Source organism: Uranotaenia lowii, chromosome 2, assembly GCF_029784155.1.
Source record: "Uranotaenia lowii strain MFRU-FL chromosome 2, ASM2978415v1, whole genome shotgun sequence".
Taxonomy (NCBI): domain Eukaryota; kingdom Metazoa; phylum Arthropoda; class Insecta; order Diptera; family Culicidae; genus Uranotaenia; species Uranotaenia lowii.
In genome coordinates, this window is record NC_073692.1 from 150,906,331 (window position 1) to 150,922,525 (window position 16,195).

Consider the following 16,195-nt stretch of genomic DNA (forward strand, 5'->3'; position numbering starts at 1 on the left):
ATCAAAAATAAATTCAAAAATCCTGTCTGTTTTGAACGGGTCATATGAGGTCATTTTATTAAAAAGGTTTTTTTTTAATGAGAAACTTGAAGAGTTTCGATAAAAATAAAGATGAAGTATCTAAACACATTCATGAGTTAGCAAATGATAAATGTTCGTTATTTGTTTCGAGCTTGCTTAAAGAACTGTACAATAAGAAAACAGAAGTCACACATGAAAGTTCACGATGCATAGAATTGGCACTGCTACGTAGGACTGTTTTCCAGTAATGTTTCTATTGGATAGGACATAGTTATATAAGGTTCTGCGGAATCCGATGACTGTTTAAAAAGTGTATAATCCTATTCAAGTCTGTATGTTATTCTGGCAGTCTCTGTAGTCAAGATGATGCGTTTTTCTATACTTTAAATAATTCTAACTATTTTGAACAATTCAACAATTTGCTTATAGAGGGTTAATATTCTCACTTACATAGGTTTAAAGCTAAAAAAAAATATTGGTAGCTGGCTAATTCTCAACTCGTTACACTCATTAAAGAAAAAGTCCCTCATTTTTTTTTATTTTTCACTATGCCTGGCGTGGATGTATGCATTCCACATATTATTATTGGATTCCTCCACAATCGCTCAGCGGGTGCCAAAAGCTGGATCTTGTCCAATTTGCCACTGGTTAATTACGACAAAAAAACGCCAATCCCTTTCCGTAGTGCCAGCCTCATTGGCATTTCTCATAATCACGTTATTTATGATCGGTCAAAACATAAATCGTTTACTGTTAGTACAATCTTTCATCTTCCTCTTTTTTTTCTCTTTCTCAAATTCAAAAATCGAAAAGTAAACATCATATGAAGATTAAAACGAACACAGATTTGGAAGGCAACATCCGAAGATCAACAAACTGGACTGGGGAGTCCAACATACTGCAAAGAATACAAGAAAAACATAACACCATCTTTTATGGGTCGTTGAAGATGCGGAGAAAACGAAACGAAAAAAAAAACACACAGAATGACTCCAATAATGCGACGTTTCAACATAAATATCGACACTTTAAATTGGCGTAAAACAAACGATTTAGGACCGATCAACACGATGCGGATCGTGATAAGAGAGACGAACCTCTTCATGAGCCGGAGGTTTTTTTTCGGAACATGGCGTTGAGATTTTAATGTTGCCAGTTGGACCAGTTGTTGATTGTTTTTTTTTTATGTTGCGTGAAGATTTGGTGGAGACAGATCGATTTCATATGAATGTTTCGGAAGATTGATCGGATTGATGTTGAAATTTGGACGCTTATTTCAGAACCAAAGTTTTCCACATTTTACCAGTTATCCTGTATGAAATGAACTTGAAAAAAAAATTCAAAGCAACTTACCGTCCCGTTTTGGTGATGATCATTTCCGTCCCCAGTTCGTGAAATTTTTCCCACAGTTCCTTCGTCTCCAGATGGCACTGCACCGGTTGGAGATCATCGGAATTGCAACTGCCCACAATTCGGTGTTTGGTCTGAAATAGACAAAAAAAAAAATAGATAAATTATCCAACGGAACGTAAGATTTTAAATTGTAAATGTTTTCCACCATAATCAATATATGTAAAGCTATGATCATTTAGTATCCGGACACTTCATTTCGGAGAAAGCTACATTACTAGAGACAAAACATTAGCAGCGTTGTGTTGGCTATGAAATGGACTATCTTGACTATTTTTGCCAGATTTTTAGGTTAACGTGTGTTTTTTTGCATCGTATATATCTAAATTACAATCCAAATAGACATGGTGAAAATAATTTTGCACAAATTTGCACCTTTTGCGCATTTTGCGGCTCTAAAATTTTTCATTGTCGACTTCAAAACTTACGAACTGTTGATTTTTTTCTGATTTTTTTTTGACAAAATGGTTAATATGTATAAGGAGCAACTCTAGGATCCACATTAAGTTCAAACCAAGCATCAGAATGGAACCCTTGATCTTGAATATGGTAAAAAGTCTATGGTTATTGGGGATAACTGAATGCAGACCCCTTAAATAATTCAATAAATCCATTTCGGCAGGCAAAAAGTGATGCCTGACTAGTAGAGACCAAGTAAATAACTAATAATGATCAGTTCCAAAGATCACGGTTTATACGCAATATGACAGATGTGTTCAGATGAACAGCAAAATTTATGTTAAAATCGGATTTAAGATATCAAATTTATCGAGATGCATACTCGTGTAAAGGTTCCAACCAGATTTCATTTGCTTTTTCCAGATGAGTTTGTGTAAAATATCATGGTTTTGCAAAGGTTTTGCTTCTGTGGTAAAAAAAAAATAAATCAATACATTACTGAAAAAAGTGTGCAATGATAAAAAAAAGATTTTATGAAAAAGTTAAAGAAATTTCTAAAAATCATTGATAAATTATTTTTTTTATATTTTTACATTAAATGTCTTATTAACACCTTCATTTCCTCGATAGAAAGCTTTTCGATTAAATGAGTAGTTTTCAAAATACACACGATAGTAACTGTCTGGATTCTAAATGATCATAGCCTTATTCATTTCAGGATGTTGTGATTTTTGTTGAAATGAAAAAAATTAGGAATAAAGTTTCATAAAACAATGTCAATGACAGATGAAAATCATGATTCGAAGAATCTTTGGATATTAAAATCTCAAAATTGATGATTTTTGCATTAATACCTCTTTGGCTCCTAACGAAATGAAAATCAATATTGATTCATACAAATCACACAAAAATGAACTTCCTTAAATAACATTTGTTTTCTGACATCATCTGGTTATCTTTTCTATAAGCAGACCAAAAACATTTAAGTTAAATTTAAAAGATAAGCATAATTTGACACAACACAATTGATTACAACCATTCTGATACTTATTTATTTATTTTTATTTACATAGTATTCCATCACACGACATAACTTGACGAACATAATTCATAAAATTCACTCGGTCCATGGCAACCATTCTCCAATTTCTCGGACACCCCACGTTCGCCAGATCACGCTCCACTTGGTCTAACCACCTTGCTCGTTGCGCCCCCGCTCTTCTTGTTCCTACCGGATTCGTAGCGATCACCTGTTTTGCAGGACAGTCGTCCGGCATTCTCGCAACAGTCCCGCCCAGCGTATCCGGCCAGTCTTAACCACCTTCTGGATACTGGGTTCGCCGTAGAGTCGCGCGAGCTCGTGGTTCATCCTTCGCCCCCACACTCCGTTCTCCTGTACGCCGCCAAAGATGTTTCTTAACACTCGTCGCTCGAATACTCCGAGTGTACGAAGGTCCTCCTTTGGCTAGCGAACGGTAGACAACGTGCAACTCGAGACCCCATACACCCAACCTTCGGGTAGTGGCCATATCACCTCTTGTCTGCAACTCCGATTCTCTACCTCCCCGTGGTGCTAGCTGGGGTGCGAGCAACCTTAGCGGAGATCGGGTACCCAACCCCGGTGGATGCTTTGGTCGCATGCAGACTGAGTCAGGGGGCTTCGTACGCGTCTGTTCTCCATGTCAGGGGCGGCGTGCGGAGTGCAACAACGTCCTGGTGGTGTTCGGGACCCAAAATAGCAACATCACAACGATCCTCCTGCGAGATAGTGGGGTTAGCTGCGTTCCTGTGACTACAAAAAACATAAGCAACGAACAACGAACTACAAATTTCGGATGTAAATCGGCAAAGACCCACGCGACGAAAAGGGACAAGCGATTGGAAACTTGGAACATGGAATTGCCGATCTTTAAATTTTGTGGGCAGTACCCACGTGCTCTCCAACGAATTGAAGAGCCGCAAATTCGACATCGTAGCGCTGCAGGAGGAATGCTGGAAGGGCTCCACGGTACGAACGTACCCAGATGGTCGTGCCATCTACCAGAGCTGCGGCAACACACACGAGCTTGGAACAGCTTTTATAGTGATGGGAAAGATGCAAAAGCGCGTGATCGGGTGGTGGCCGATCAGCTCACGAATGTGCAGGTTGAGAATCAAGGGCCGGTTCTTCAACATCAGCATCATCAACGTGCACAGCCCTCACCTCGGAAGTACCGGTGACGACAAAGACGAATTTTACGCGCAGATGGAGCGTGAATACGACCGTTTCCCAAAACATGATATCAAGAATATCATCGGGAATTTCAATGCTCAGGTCGGTCAGGAATCCAAACCGACAATTTGAAGGTTCAGTGCGCACCAGCTGACCAACGAAAACGGCCTCAGACTTATTGATTTTGCCGCCTCCAAACGAATGGCCGTACGTAGTACCTTTTTCCAGCACCGTCTTCCACACAAGTACACCTGGAGATCACCGAATCAAACGCAATCACAGATCGACCACGTTTTGATTGACAGCCGGCACTTCTCGGACATCATCGATGTCAGATCCTGTCAAAGCGCCAACATCGATTCAGCCAACTATCTGGTGATGGTGAAGATGCGCCCAAAACTCTCCGTAGTGAACAACACACGAAACCGGCGCCCGCCTCGGTTAAATATCACACGACTGAAGCAACTTGAGGTCGCGGCAGACTACGCGCAATCGGTCGAAGCAGCGCTGCCGGCAAAGGGCGAGCTTGATCAAGCCCCTCTCGAGGACTGCTGGGATATCATCAAAACAGCCATCAACAGTGCTACGGAGAACGTCATCGGTTATGTGGAGCGCTCTCGACGGAACGACTAGTTCGACGAGGAGTGTAGGAGGGTGATGGACGAAGAGAATGCCGCGCGGGCGGCAGTAGTGCAAAGAGGCACCCGTCGAAATGTGGAAAATCACCAACAGCGGAAGAGGCAGCGAGTCCGAATTTTCCAGGAGAAAAAGCGCCACCTGGAGGAGGAGGAGGAGGAGGAGCTCGAGGAGCTGGAGCAGCTGCATCGTTCCCAAGAAACACGAAAGTTCTATAAGAAACTCAACGCATCCCGCAAAGGCTTCGTGTCGCAAGCCGAAATGTGCTGCGATAAGGACGGGGGTATCTTGACTGACAATCGTGAGGTGATCAAAAGGTGGAAGCAGCACTTCGATAAACACCTGATGTGCATGTGCGCCGTCATGCAGGAGATCAAGACGGTGGGAGAAGGTACATCGCCGGCGTAGCCAACGACGAAGAGGAGCAACTCCCAACGATGAGTGAAGTTAAGGAAGCCATTCGCCAGCTGAATAGAAACAAGTCGGCTGGGAAGGATGGCATCGCAGCTGAACTCATCAAAATGGGCCCGGACAGGTTGGCCGATTGCCTACACCGGTTGATAATCCGGATCTGGGACATAGAACAGCTACCGGAGGAGTGGAAGGAGGGGGTAATATGCCCCATCTACAAGAAGGGCGACAAATTGGACTGTGAGAACTACCGAGCGATCACTGTCCTCAATGCCGCCTACAAAGTGTTGTCCCGAATCCTACTCCGCCGCCTAACGCCACAAGCAAACAGATTCGTGGGAAGTCATCAGGCCGGCTTCACGAATGGACGGTCATCGATGGACCAGATATTCACATTACGGCAAATCCTCCAAAAATGCCGTGAACACCAAGTCCCTACGCATCATCTATTCATCGACTTTGAAGCCGCATACGACACGATCGACCGTAACGAGCTATGGAAAATCATGGACGAGAACGGCTTTTCCGGGAAGCTGATCAGACTGATCAAGGCGACGATGGATGGAACGCAGTGCTGTGTGCGGATTTCGGGTGAATTGTCGAGTTCAATCGAATCGCGCAGGGGGCTTCGACAAGGTGATGGTCTATCCTGCATGATGTTCAACGTGGCGCTAGAAGGTGTTATTCGACGAGCGGTGGGCGAAATGCGGGGCGCGATTTTCAACAGATCCAGTCAACTTAACTGCTTTGCCGATGACATTGATATAGTCGGCAGATCATCTGCGGCGGTGGAGGAGATCTACCGCAAACTGAAACGCAAAGCAGGAAGGATTGGGTTGATGATTAATACGTCCAAGACGAAGTACATGCTGGCCTGCGGATCCGAGACCGACCGAACCCGCTTGTCCAGTAATAACAAGGTCACGATCGACGGCGACGAGCTGGAGATAGTCGAAGACTTTGTCTATCTCGGCTCACTGGTGACCGCAGACAATGACACCAGCCGTGAGATCCGGAGGCGAATTATCAGCGGAAGTCGTGCCTACTATGGACTCAACAAGCAACTGCGGTCGAGAAGACTTAGCCCTCGCACGAAGTGTATCCTGTATATGACGCCCATAAGACCGGTTGTTCTCTACGGGCACGAGACATGGATATTGCTCGAGGAGGACCTGTGTACACTCGGGGTATTCGAGCGACGAGTGTTAAGAACCATCTTTGGCGGCGTACAGGAGAACGGAGTATGGAGGCGAAGGATGAACCACGAGCTTGCGCGACTCTACGGCGAACCCAGTATCCAGAAGGTGGTGAAGGCTGGCCGGATACGCTGGAAGGGACATGTTGCGAGAATGCCAAACGACTGTCCTGCAAAACAGGTGTTTGAGCGGGGGCGCAACGAGCGAGGTGGTTAGACCAAGTGGAGCATGATCTTGCGAACGTGGGGTGCCCAAGAAATTGGAGAACGGTTGCATGGACCGAGTGAATTATAGGAATTATGTTCGTCAGGTTATGTCGTGAGACGGTAGACTATGTAAATAAAATAATAAATTATGCGTATTTTAGTCATCAACATATAGGATTATATGCTCACTCAAAGCGACGACGATGACAGTTGGTTTGGGATTTTTATCTCAACACACATCTGAGATATTAAAAGTGGCCCACGTTTCCCCATGGCCCAGGATACCCCAATCTCCCCTACATTTCAAATATTATCAAAGGGTTTGTTTTCATTTCATATAACATTTGTTAATCAATAAATTAAAAGTTTTAAATTAGTTTTGCGCAGTGTGGTAAAATCCGTCATGCAAAAATTTAAATTCTATGATTTAGTACTCAAATTGGTCACCCTATCAGTCTCTTCAAAACGAATTTATCACATTCGATTATTCCTGAATGTAAGTAAACAGAAAAGCAATTTTCAATCCAATTTCCATGATTCTCATGAAATTATAGTTACAAAATCATTCCTAGTTTTGACATTTTCCCGGAACTTTTCTAATAATTAGCTGGGGTCTATAAAACCAAAGACTTTAATTGTTTCAGTATGAGCTCTAAATCTATCTGTCATCTAATCTATCATATCATCTCTATCATCTAATCTATCATATCAATCGAAAGTTTGTCAAAACGTCTTCAGAACAGTGAATTATATCAATTAAGATTAATCACCGTGATTTATGTTTTCAAATAAATTTTTACGGCCTTATCGGTGAATGTTATGTTCTCATAGTGAGAACATTTCAAGAATTGAAAATTATCTTCTTCTATCCATCTATAATTTTCAATTCTTGAAATGTTCTCACTATGAGAACATAACATTCACCGATAAGGCCGTAAAAATTAATTTGAAAACATAAATCTCGGTGATTAATCTTAATTAATAAAATTAAAATTTGGCTAATAAAAAATCAAAAACGTTGTTCTTTGCATCGATAGCCAGTCTAGCTTTTGTGGACGTTTAATAATGATTATTTAATGGAATAATAGAGTGTTTTTGTATGCCCCCATCATGTTTGTAAAATGCCTCCATCCAAAAATAACAGGCTAAATAGAATAAATAAATGATTTTTATCACTGAACCTTCAAATCTAAGCTCTGAATGATATCTTAAGAATGAATTGAAGATCTAAAAACAGATTTGATAAAGTTTTTCTCAAGGATGAACTGCCTCCATAGTATGGCAAACCTAACTTTTATTTTATTCCACAAAATTATAATAAACATAGATTTTTATAAAACTTCAGCTTTGTCGTACGGAAATTACTACTGTCTAGCAGTTTCAATGAAATTATACGGAAATATTGTCCAAAAAACAGAAATTTTGTTCAAAACATAAATAGGCGCATTTAGCCCGCACGGTTTAAGGTTCGGCATTTTAGACAACACTTACAATAAAATCGTTTTCTTGGAAACAGAAGAAAATTTTAACATAAAAAATACTGCATTGTATAGAAAACAGATGCCTGCACACGTGTATATAGTTTTTGTACACATATTCGACGAGATATTCGATTAAATCAGTGTTCTGCTTAATAGGCGCATATAGCCCGCTCCTCCCCTACAAGTCTGACGTCGATAGAACCGTTGTACCGTTTACGGGAGCTTTCCTTTTGTTTGTTCGCACTGCAAGTTTCGCGGTGCGAACCACGCAAGATCAACTATTGTGTTGTGTTAGACTCAACCCTGTCCGATTCTAACATTTCAAAATAGTTGATCCGTGATTGAACATAAGTTAAGTATGTGGTGAAAATGCTTCTTAAAAATTTCTACCCGCTCATTTCAACACCTATAATATTCTTCTAATCTTCTTCTATCCATCTATAATTTTCAATTCTTGAAATGTTCTCACTATGAGAACATAACATTCACCGATAAGGCCGTAAAAATTAATTTGAAAACAGTGAATTATGTTTGCTGCAAAACTACCATTTTAGGGACTTTAATACTTTAAGGTCATTTTCTGAAGGCCTTTAAAACACTTAACCAAAATTTTTAAAAAGCATCTGATAGCAGACATCTGGATAGTTTCTAAATGGTACATTTTATATGTTATACCCAAAACAGCAATTCGGGTCTATAACACCTTAACCGGCAAATTTTTCTTTTTTCCTGTTGGGTGACTCTGGTAACCGCATTCAAAAATATTAAAATTGTAGAGCTTCGCATTCAAGGAATAGTCAGAAAATTTCATGAATCATTTCTGAGTTATCGCATCAAGAAGGTACAGTTCGGGTCATATAGACCCTAACCAATGGTTTGCCAGATTGCCCGTTTTTTACGGGTCAAAATTCCCAAATATTTCATACAAAATTTAGAAAAAGTCTGGTCAGGTCCAGCTGCCCAGATTTTATTGAAAAAAACCCTGTTTTGCCAGAATTTTCTCACATTTTTGCCAAATCAAACTAAAAAAAAAAGTTTGTCAAAATATTTTATTTATGCGTTCAAAACAAATTCTTTTGAGCAAGTTTTATAAAATAATCATGAGCCAAAAATACCATTAAAAATCTGCTGGAATGTTTTGAGCTTTTTTTTGTAGAGTGTTTTGAACACATTTACCTGGATATTGCTCAAATTTTTGGTCGACAATTTCGAAAATCAAATTCTCATATTTTGCCAGGTTTTTATATAAAATAGCCAGGATTTGTCCCGCCCGGGCGCGTCTGGAAACATGCTGAAAAAAATCTGGCAACTTTACCACAACCCCAAAGGAAGGTAAAATCAAACACGCTTTAGCTGAATATGATCGATTCTTGTAATTTGATGATGAACTATTTCCCATTAAAACATTTCCACTTTATTTCCTTACATTAAGGTTTTTGTAAAAATAAAAACTTAATTTTTTTTTTAATATTTTGAAAACATTCAATGACTTTTTCTCACCGTAGCAGGTTCCGGCGTAAGTCGCTCCTCGTCCGACGGGGTCCTGGAGCTTGAGCGCCCGGTGCTTCCGTTCGAAGCGCGACCCTGATTACCGTTGTTGGTGTTACTGCTGCTGCCTCCAGATCTCCGCCTCGATTTAGACATCCCAGCCGCTTCGGAAGCCGCCGTACTAGACATTCCGGCAGCTGCATGGGACCCACCGGAGTAGCCACGTGCCGATGCCTCCGAATCCGAACACTGTTCCACATCGACGTCAACGTCTGCGTCATCCGGTTCTGGGAATCGATCAACCGATAGCGGACCTGCGAATCGAAAAGCAAGAAAAAATATGTTACACCCGGTTTATTATTTTGTTGCCTTTTACAGCTCACATGCCCTGTTAAGGTAGGTATATATAGGATAGAAAAAGCGGTCTAGCTTCGATCGTGTGTCGAGATTGCTATCGGCCGCAGTTTAGAGGTACAAGACGTTTGTTAAATGGCGTGTACTTAAACATATTAAAAAACGATTTCATTCAGTTATCGCGTGCAGTCGCGAGTAGCCGGGAGTCGTTCAGAACATGGTTTTCGTTACGCCTTAAATCTCGGAGGCTGAGCGTAATCTCTTCATCTCCCCCACTGCACAGTGGTTCAAATTCCAGAATATGAGATATAATATGAGTTCTCAGCGGAAAAAATATACGACCTGGACAACAACAAACAACAAAAGAGAATGATGGCATTTCAACTTGATTACATGATCTTGTATACCGTCAACTGAGGCATCATGCAACACTTTTCAACTTCAATTGTTTCTAAAAACTTCATGTCCATAGCTAGTCATATCGCTTGTACTTCAAAAGTTTTAAAGATGATGGGACATCAAATTTACAGGAACATGCAATTTTCATCCTTCTTAGAAGAAGGATACTTTGCAACAAACTTTGTTTTCAATAAAATATTAAACGAAAACGTTTAAAAATTTATAATTTTTCTGTCAATACAGTTTTTTGAGAAAAAGCATAAGGGTGCTGCATAAATTTAGGGGTAAAAAATACTACTTAAAATTACTAGTTGAAATATTGAAAGTTAATGCTTTGATGGATGATATTTTGAAATTAACAAACGCGAGATGCAAAACAGTCATATTCCAACATATGGAAACGTGATTTGGTGAATAATTGATATAATTTTAAAGCAATAAATTGTTTGAACGTGAAAGTCAATCTGTTATACTGGGTAAAATTTTAACGGTATTGAAAAATGTAAAAGAATTGTACAACTTTTGCCCAATTTTTGAAATTTTCTATAAGAATCAAGAATTTTATAAAACTATCCCACGATGTAGGAAACTATGGTAGCATCGTTTTGTAATTATTGGGTAATAACTTCTCTTCATTTTATTAAAATAAAAATTCAATAAGTGTTGTGGTAAATAAATGGCACATCTAACCATGTTGTTTCATGATTCCCCGTTTGTCGGTAGAAGATTTCACAATTGGATTATAGATTAAATTTTGGTAAAAATTCATAATTTAAGTTTTGAAATCGTGAAAAATCGATACTTGGGTAAAAAAATACACACAATTATTTTGGAACATATACTACTCTATTCTATTTTGTTTATTTATAAAGGATTTTAACCTAGGAACATATACAAATTTTATAAATCATATTCAGCAACAAAGATGAGACAATAATCGTACCGTCGTGCGAAGTGACTACCAAAGCAACCAAAAGTCACATATTTACTTGAATGAAGGCTTTGGAAGTTACATATTGGCTGACAAAGAGAAACAACTTGAAAGTTGCAAAAGTGATTAATATGTACGTGGTAGGGGACTTAAGTCACATAAAGGGCACAAAAGGGCCCAAAATCATATCATCAAAATCATATCATCACTTTGAGTTTTAGTTTCAGTTAAAACAACATCTAGGTGTGGTCTTGTGGTAACGTATTCAATTTTCGCCAAGAAAGTTGGGATTCGATTCCTAAACCGGACAAATTATTTTTTTCAATAAGTAATTTGATACTTGATTGACCATTCTAATGCGATATATGTAAGAAATGTAGGATATAAGCAATTGAGCAGCAAATTGAACGAATTTCGGCAAACTTCGGAATCCAGCGCGTGACATCATGGCGGCACCATGTACTGAACATAAAAAAACAATCAAGAGAAGGTGATCTGAACCGGTGCCAAATGTGCAATTGAGATAGAGAGAGATTTATTTCTCATTTGACGATTTTTTGGAAGCCGAATTAAAATGTCGCTGGAAGCTGAATGGAAGGTCATTAAGATTTGATTTTGAAATTATGGAACTGACCAAGCTTTCTTGTACCTGTTTTATGGGACATTTGGTTGCTTGGGTATGGGTCTTGGTGGTGACTGAATATCAACACGCAGAATGCTAGTTATAAAAATATCTTAATAAATATTGGAGAGAAGATTTTCAAATTTTCAAGCATGATATCGAGCACATTATTCCTTTTGTAGCTTTAAAAATTAGGTCTCGAGAATATCTTGCTTTAATTCTAAAAACGCCTAAATTCAGTGTGGCCATGTCAAACGAACTTCATTACAAAAATATGTCATGTTTAAACTACACCAACAAATAAAATGACTCTGACTTTATAAATACTTTAATAAGGACTTGACCAGAATCAATGTTCTTTTCACAATTTGGTTGAATATGTCATGAGTTATTCCATTTTTTAGAGCAGTGTCCAAAATATACATGATACAAGATGAAAAAAAGGTCAATCTAAGAAAACGATTTCCACAGCCTCAAAGCTACTTTTTAAACTCCAAAACACCGAAAAATTATCAAGCTGCAATTGAAATACAGCACATATTTACCAGTAGGGGTAATAACAATAAAATTATAATGGATAAAAATATGATGTAGAGAATGATGAATTTGAACTACTTCCGTTGAACGAATAACCCCTGCCAAAGTAAAGGAACTGACTGATGCATATTTATTGATCATCATTTTATGAAAATGGAAGCCACACTTAATGACAGACGAAATTTTTACCACGGAGATTTTTTATACTGAAATTACTTTACGGAACAATTCTTCATTTAACCATATGGTTTTGTTTTGCTTTTTTGGCAACATATTTTCTTTACCCTCATCTGTCCCAGAAATATTTACCCATTAGAGTTTCTAGAAATTTCAATTCTCCTGACTAAAACTAATATATATCTCTTTTGTATTTCAACGGGTTTTTACAGAATTTATGGGTTTGGAAAAATGTCAATGCATTAAAATTTTTTTTAAACAATTTTTAGCTACAACACTTCAATTTCCCGTTTTTTAAAGTCTAAGAAAAGAAAATCCGTTTCAACACTGATGTTATGAAATCGCTTGGTACATCTTTGTACCTGAAAATGATCACATTTTCATATGTGATGAAAGAAATTAGAGAAACATGAACTATCAAAGAACGAAAGAACATAAGCCGTAAATATCATGAAAATTTCGAAAAAGATACAACGGCTCACCGACAGGACTCGAACCTGCAATCTCCGCTTCGGTACAACGGCGCGTTAGCCAATTCCACCACGGTGAACGTGATGGAACCGGCGAACACGAGCAATCGAGCTCTGCCGATCAACTGCTGGACCTTCTATCGAAACACCATGTATATCCCGCATGTGATCTTTCCCTCTATTGATCTCTCTTGTTTCTCTAACCCCACCCATCGACTCGGGATTTTAGCCGAACGAGCACATGGTCGATTGCTTCGGGTTTGCCGCAACTTACGGTCAGATGAAGAAGCAATCAGTGCCGCTCAAGGTTCCGAGCAGACCAGTTACACAGGGAGGTGTTGCTCTGTTGAAATCAATACTGATGTTATGAAATCGCTTGGTACATCAAGGTCCAGCAGTTGATCGGCAGAGCTCGATTGCTCGTGTTCGCCGGTTCCATCACGTTTACCGTGGTGGAATTGGCTAACGCGCCGTTGTACCGAAGCGGAGATTGCAGGTTCGAGTCCTGTCGGTGAGCCGTTGTATCTTTTTCGAAATTTTCATGATATTTACGGCTTATGTTCTTTCGTTCTTTGATAGTTCATGTTTCTCTAATTTCTTTCATCACATATGAAAATGTGAAAATCCGTTTAAACATGCTTCGGTATAAAGACTGTAGATTAGCTACGGAATGCCCAAAAACATTTCAAATAATAGCTGTTTTTCTAATTGTCTAATTTTTTGTCAATTTGCAATTTTTCAGATTTTCTCACAGTTATATTCACTTTCCACTGGTTTTTGATTGTTAACTATTCATGAACAAATCTGATTTTATTTATTTTCGATTTAAGCTTATTTATGATAGTTGTTTAGAAAACAACTCAAACGTCACCTTTCTTGACCCACAACGGTAGCACTCATATCATTATACAGGGTCAGAAAAAAATTGAATACTAGCCCAGTATGTTACACCTTTCGGAAATTGATTTAATTGTATGAAACATTCTGTTTTTTCTGTGATGAATTGATATGCAACAACTATCTTCAAAACAATGTACCAATAAAATAAAAAATAATTCTTTTCAACCATTGTTAAATCTACAAAATAAGATTCAGGAGTGTATTCGAAAAAAATAAATCAATAAATAAACAACAAATAAAGCAATAAATCAAGTATTATTTCACAGAAAAGGACATTGGAAAGTAACAAAATCCGTCGTATTTCACATAAGGGACCGTTATGTGGGTATATTACATTAGACTGAGTCGATTTGGGGTCGTTTTCGAATTTCTCAAACCCTGGGGCCTCAAAAGCTTCGTTTTGGTCCAAAACTCATCCATGATTTTTTGCAGAATTTTTTAGTAACGTTTACATGAGTAAATTTGGACTTTTAGGTTTGTATGGGAAAATTGAATATTTTGTACTGAAAAATCAATATCATTTTTGTTTTTTCTGTGCAACCGAGCTAGCTGGTGGTTTTTGTGCCAATTTATAAAATTCCTAAAGGAAATTTTCCGCTGAACAACTTTGTCGAAGACCGTAAATTCGTATCTTATTAGACAAAAAAGTTATTAGCTGTTCAACAGAGGTATGTCTTTTGGCATTGATAAACAATAAATTCAATAGACACCACTGTTGTGTGCCTTGCGAGGTATTGCATGACTACTTTTCATGCAATACTTCGCGGGGCACAAGCAGTGGTGTCAATTGAATTTATTGTTTATCAATGCCAAAAGACATACCCCTGTTAAACAGCTAATAACTTTATTGTCTAACTAGCTGATCCCATACGAACTCCGTTTCGCTTTCAACTTGGAATATGTCTTGAACAGTTTGTATGAAAGCCAATTGCCAAGCATTTTCCAGATGCACTTCTGAATTCATTGTTAAGTAATAATTGCAAAAATATTGGTCGATCACTTTGTCTGTCGTCTGCTACTAAATTTGAAATCAGAAATCCTTTGACCGTGCCAATAAAACCACGTGTATAAATTTCGACTCGATCATTGTATAACAACGCAATTATTTCCAAAAAGCTCAACTCCTTTCGGGGGCTCTTATACAATCTTTGATGACTGAAATCGATTGCCCTTCCCTCAAAACTCACGTTTGCAAATTTTCAAAGCAATCCATTGTATAATAACCTCAATATTGCTAAAAACAGTGAAAAATTAATTTATATGGACGACCTCTTTCGTCGACCCCTGACAAAACATTTGACATCTAAAATCGGTTGCTCGTCCCTAAAAACTACCGTGTGCAAATTTTCATCCCAATCCGGTGTAAAATAACGACGATATTGCAAAAATATTGAAAGGTTTATATGGACAACCCCCTTTGCCGGCCTCTTACACTGAATTTAATACCTGAAATCCATAGCTCATCTCTCAAAACTCTCGTGTACCAATTTTTGTCTGAATCCGATGTATAATAACGACAATATCGCATCAACAGTGAATAGTTTATATGGACGACCCCTTTGGCCGACCCCTGATTTTAGTTTGGATAAGTGAAATCAGTTGTTTGTCCCTAATAGCTCCCATGTGCAAATTTTCACCCCAATCCGATGTATAAAAACGTCAATATCACTAAGATACTGAAAATTTAATATGGACGACCCCTTCTGCCGGCCCCTAACACTGAATTTGATACCTCAAATCGATTGCACGTCACTGAAAACTATCGTGTACCAATTTTCATCTGAATACGATGTATAATAACGTCAATATCGCAAAAACAGCGAACAGTTAATATGGACGACCCTTTTTGGCTGACCCCTTACACAAAATTCGACACCTGCAATCGATTGCTCGTCTTTCAAAACACTCATGTGCAAATTTTCAACACGATCCGACGAAAAGTAACGTAAATATCGCGAAAACAATATTTGTCTTGTTTGGACGACCCCCTTCAGAAGGGGTCATCCGAAAATCTAAAAACATTTTTCATCCTTCCTGGTCTTAATGAGCATCCATGCCAAATTTCAGCTCTCTAGCCCTTAAGACGGCTCAGTCTATAGAGGACAAACAAACAAACAAACAAACAAACAAACATACAGAAATTGCTTTTTATATATATAGATAAGATACGAATTTACGGTCTTCGACAAAGTTGGTCAGCGGAAAATTTCCTGTAAGAAATTTATAAATTGGCATAAAAACCTTTAGCAGGCTCGGTTCCACAGAAGGAACAAAAATGATGTTGATTTTTCAGTACAAAATATTCAATTTTCCCATACAAACCTAAAAGTCCAAATTTACTCATG

General features: G+C 38.6%; 1 protein-coding gene across 1 annotated transcript in view; it reads right to left on the reverse strand.

Annotated features, from left to right (window-relative positions):
- Positions 1 to 16,195, reverse strand: part of LOC129746328 (T-box protein H15-like) — a 222,838-nt gene that overhangs the window by 122,600 nt on the left and 84,043 nt on the right. Inside the window, exons 2-3 of the mRNA XM_055739928.1 lie at positions 9,473 to 9,774; positions 1,375 to 1,505 (exon numbers count right to left, since the gene is read on the reverse strand). Coding sequence (XP_055595903.1) covers positions 1,375 to 1,505; positions 9,473 to 9,774 — 433 coding nt within the window. The remainder of the gene's footprint in view (positions 1 to 1,374; positions 1,506 to 9,472; positions 9,775 to 16,195) is intronic.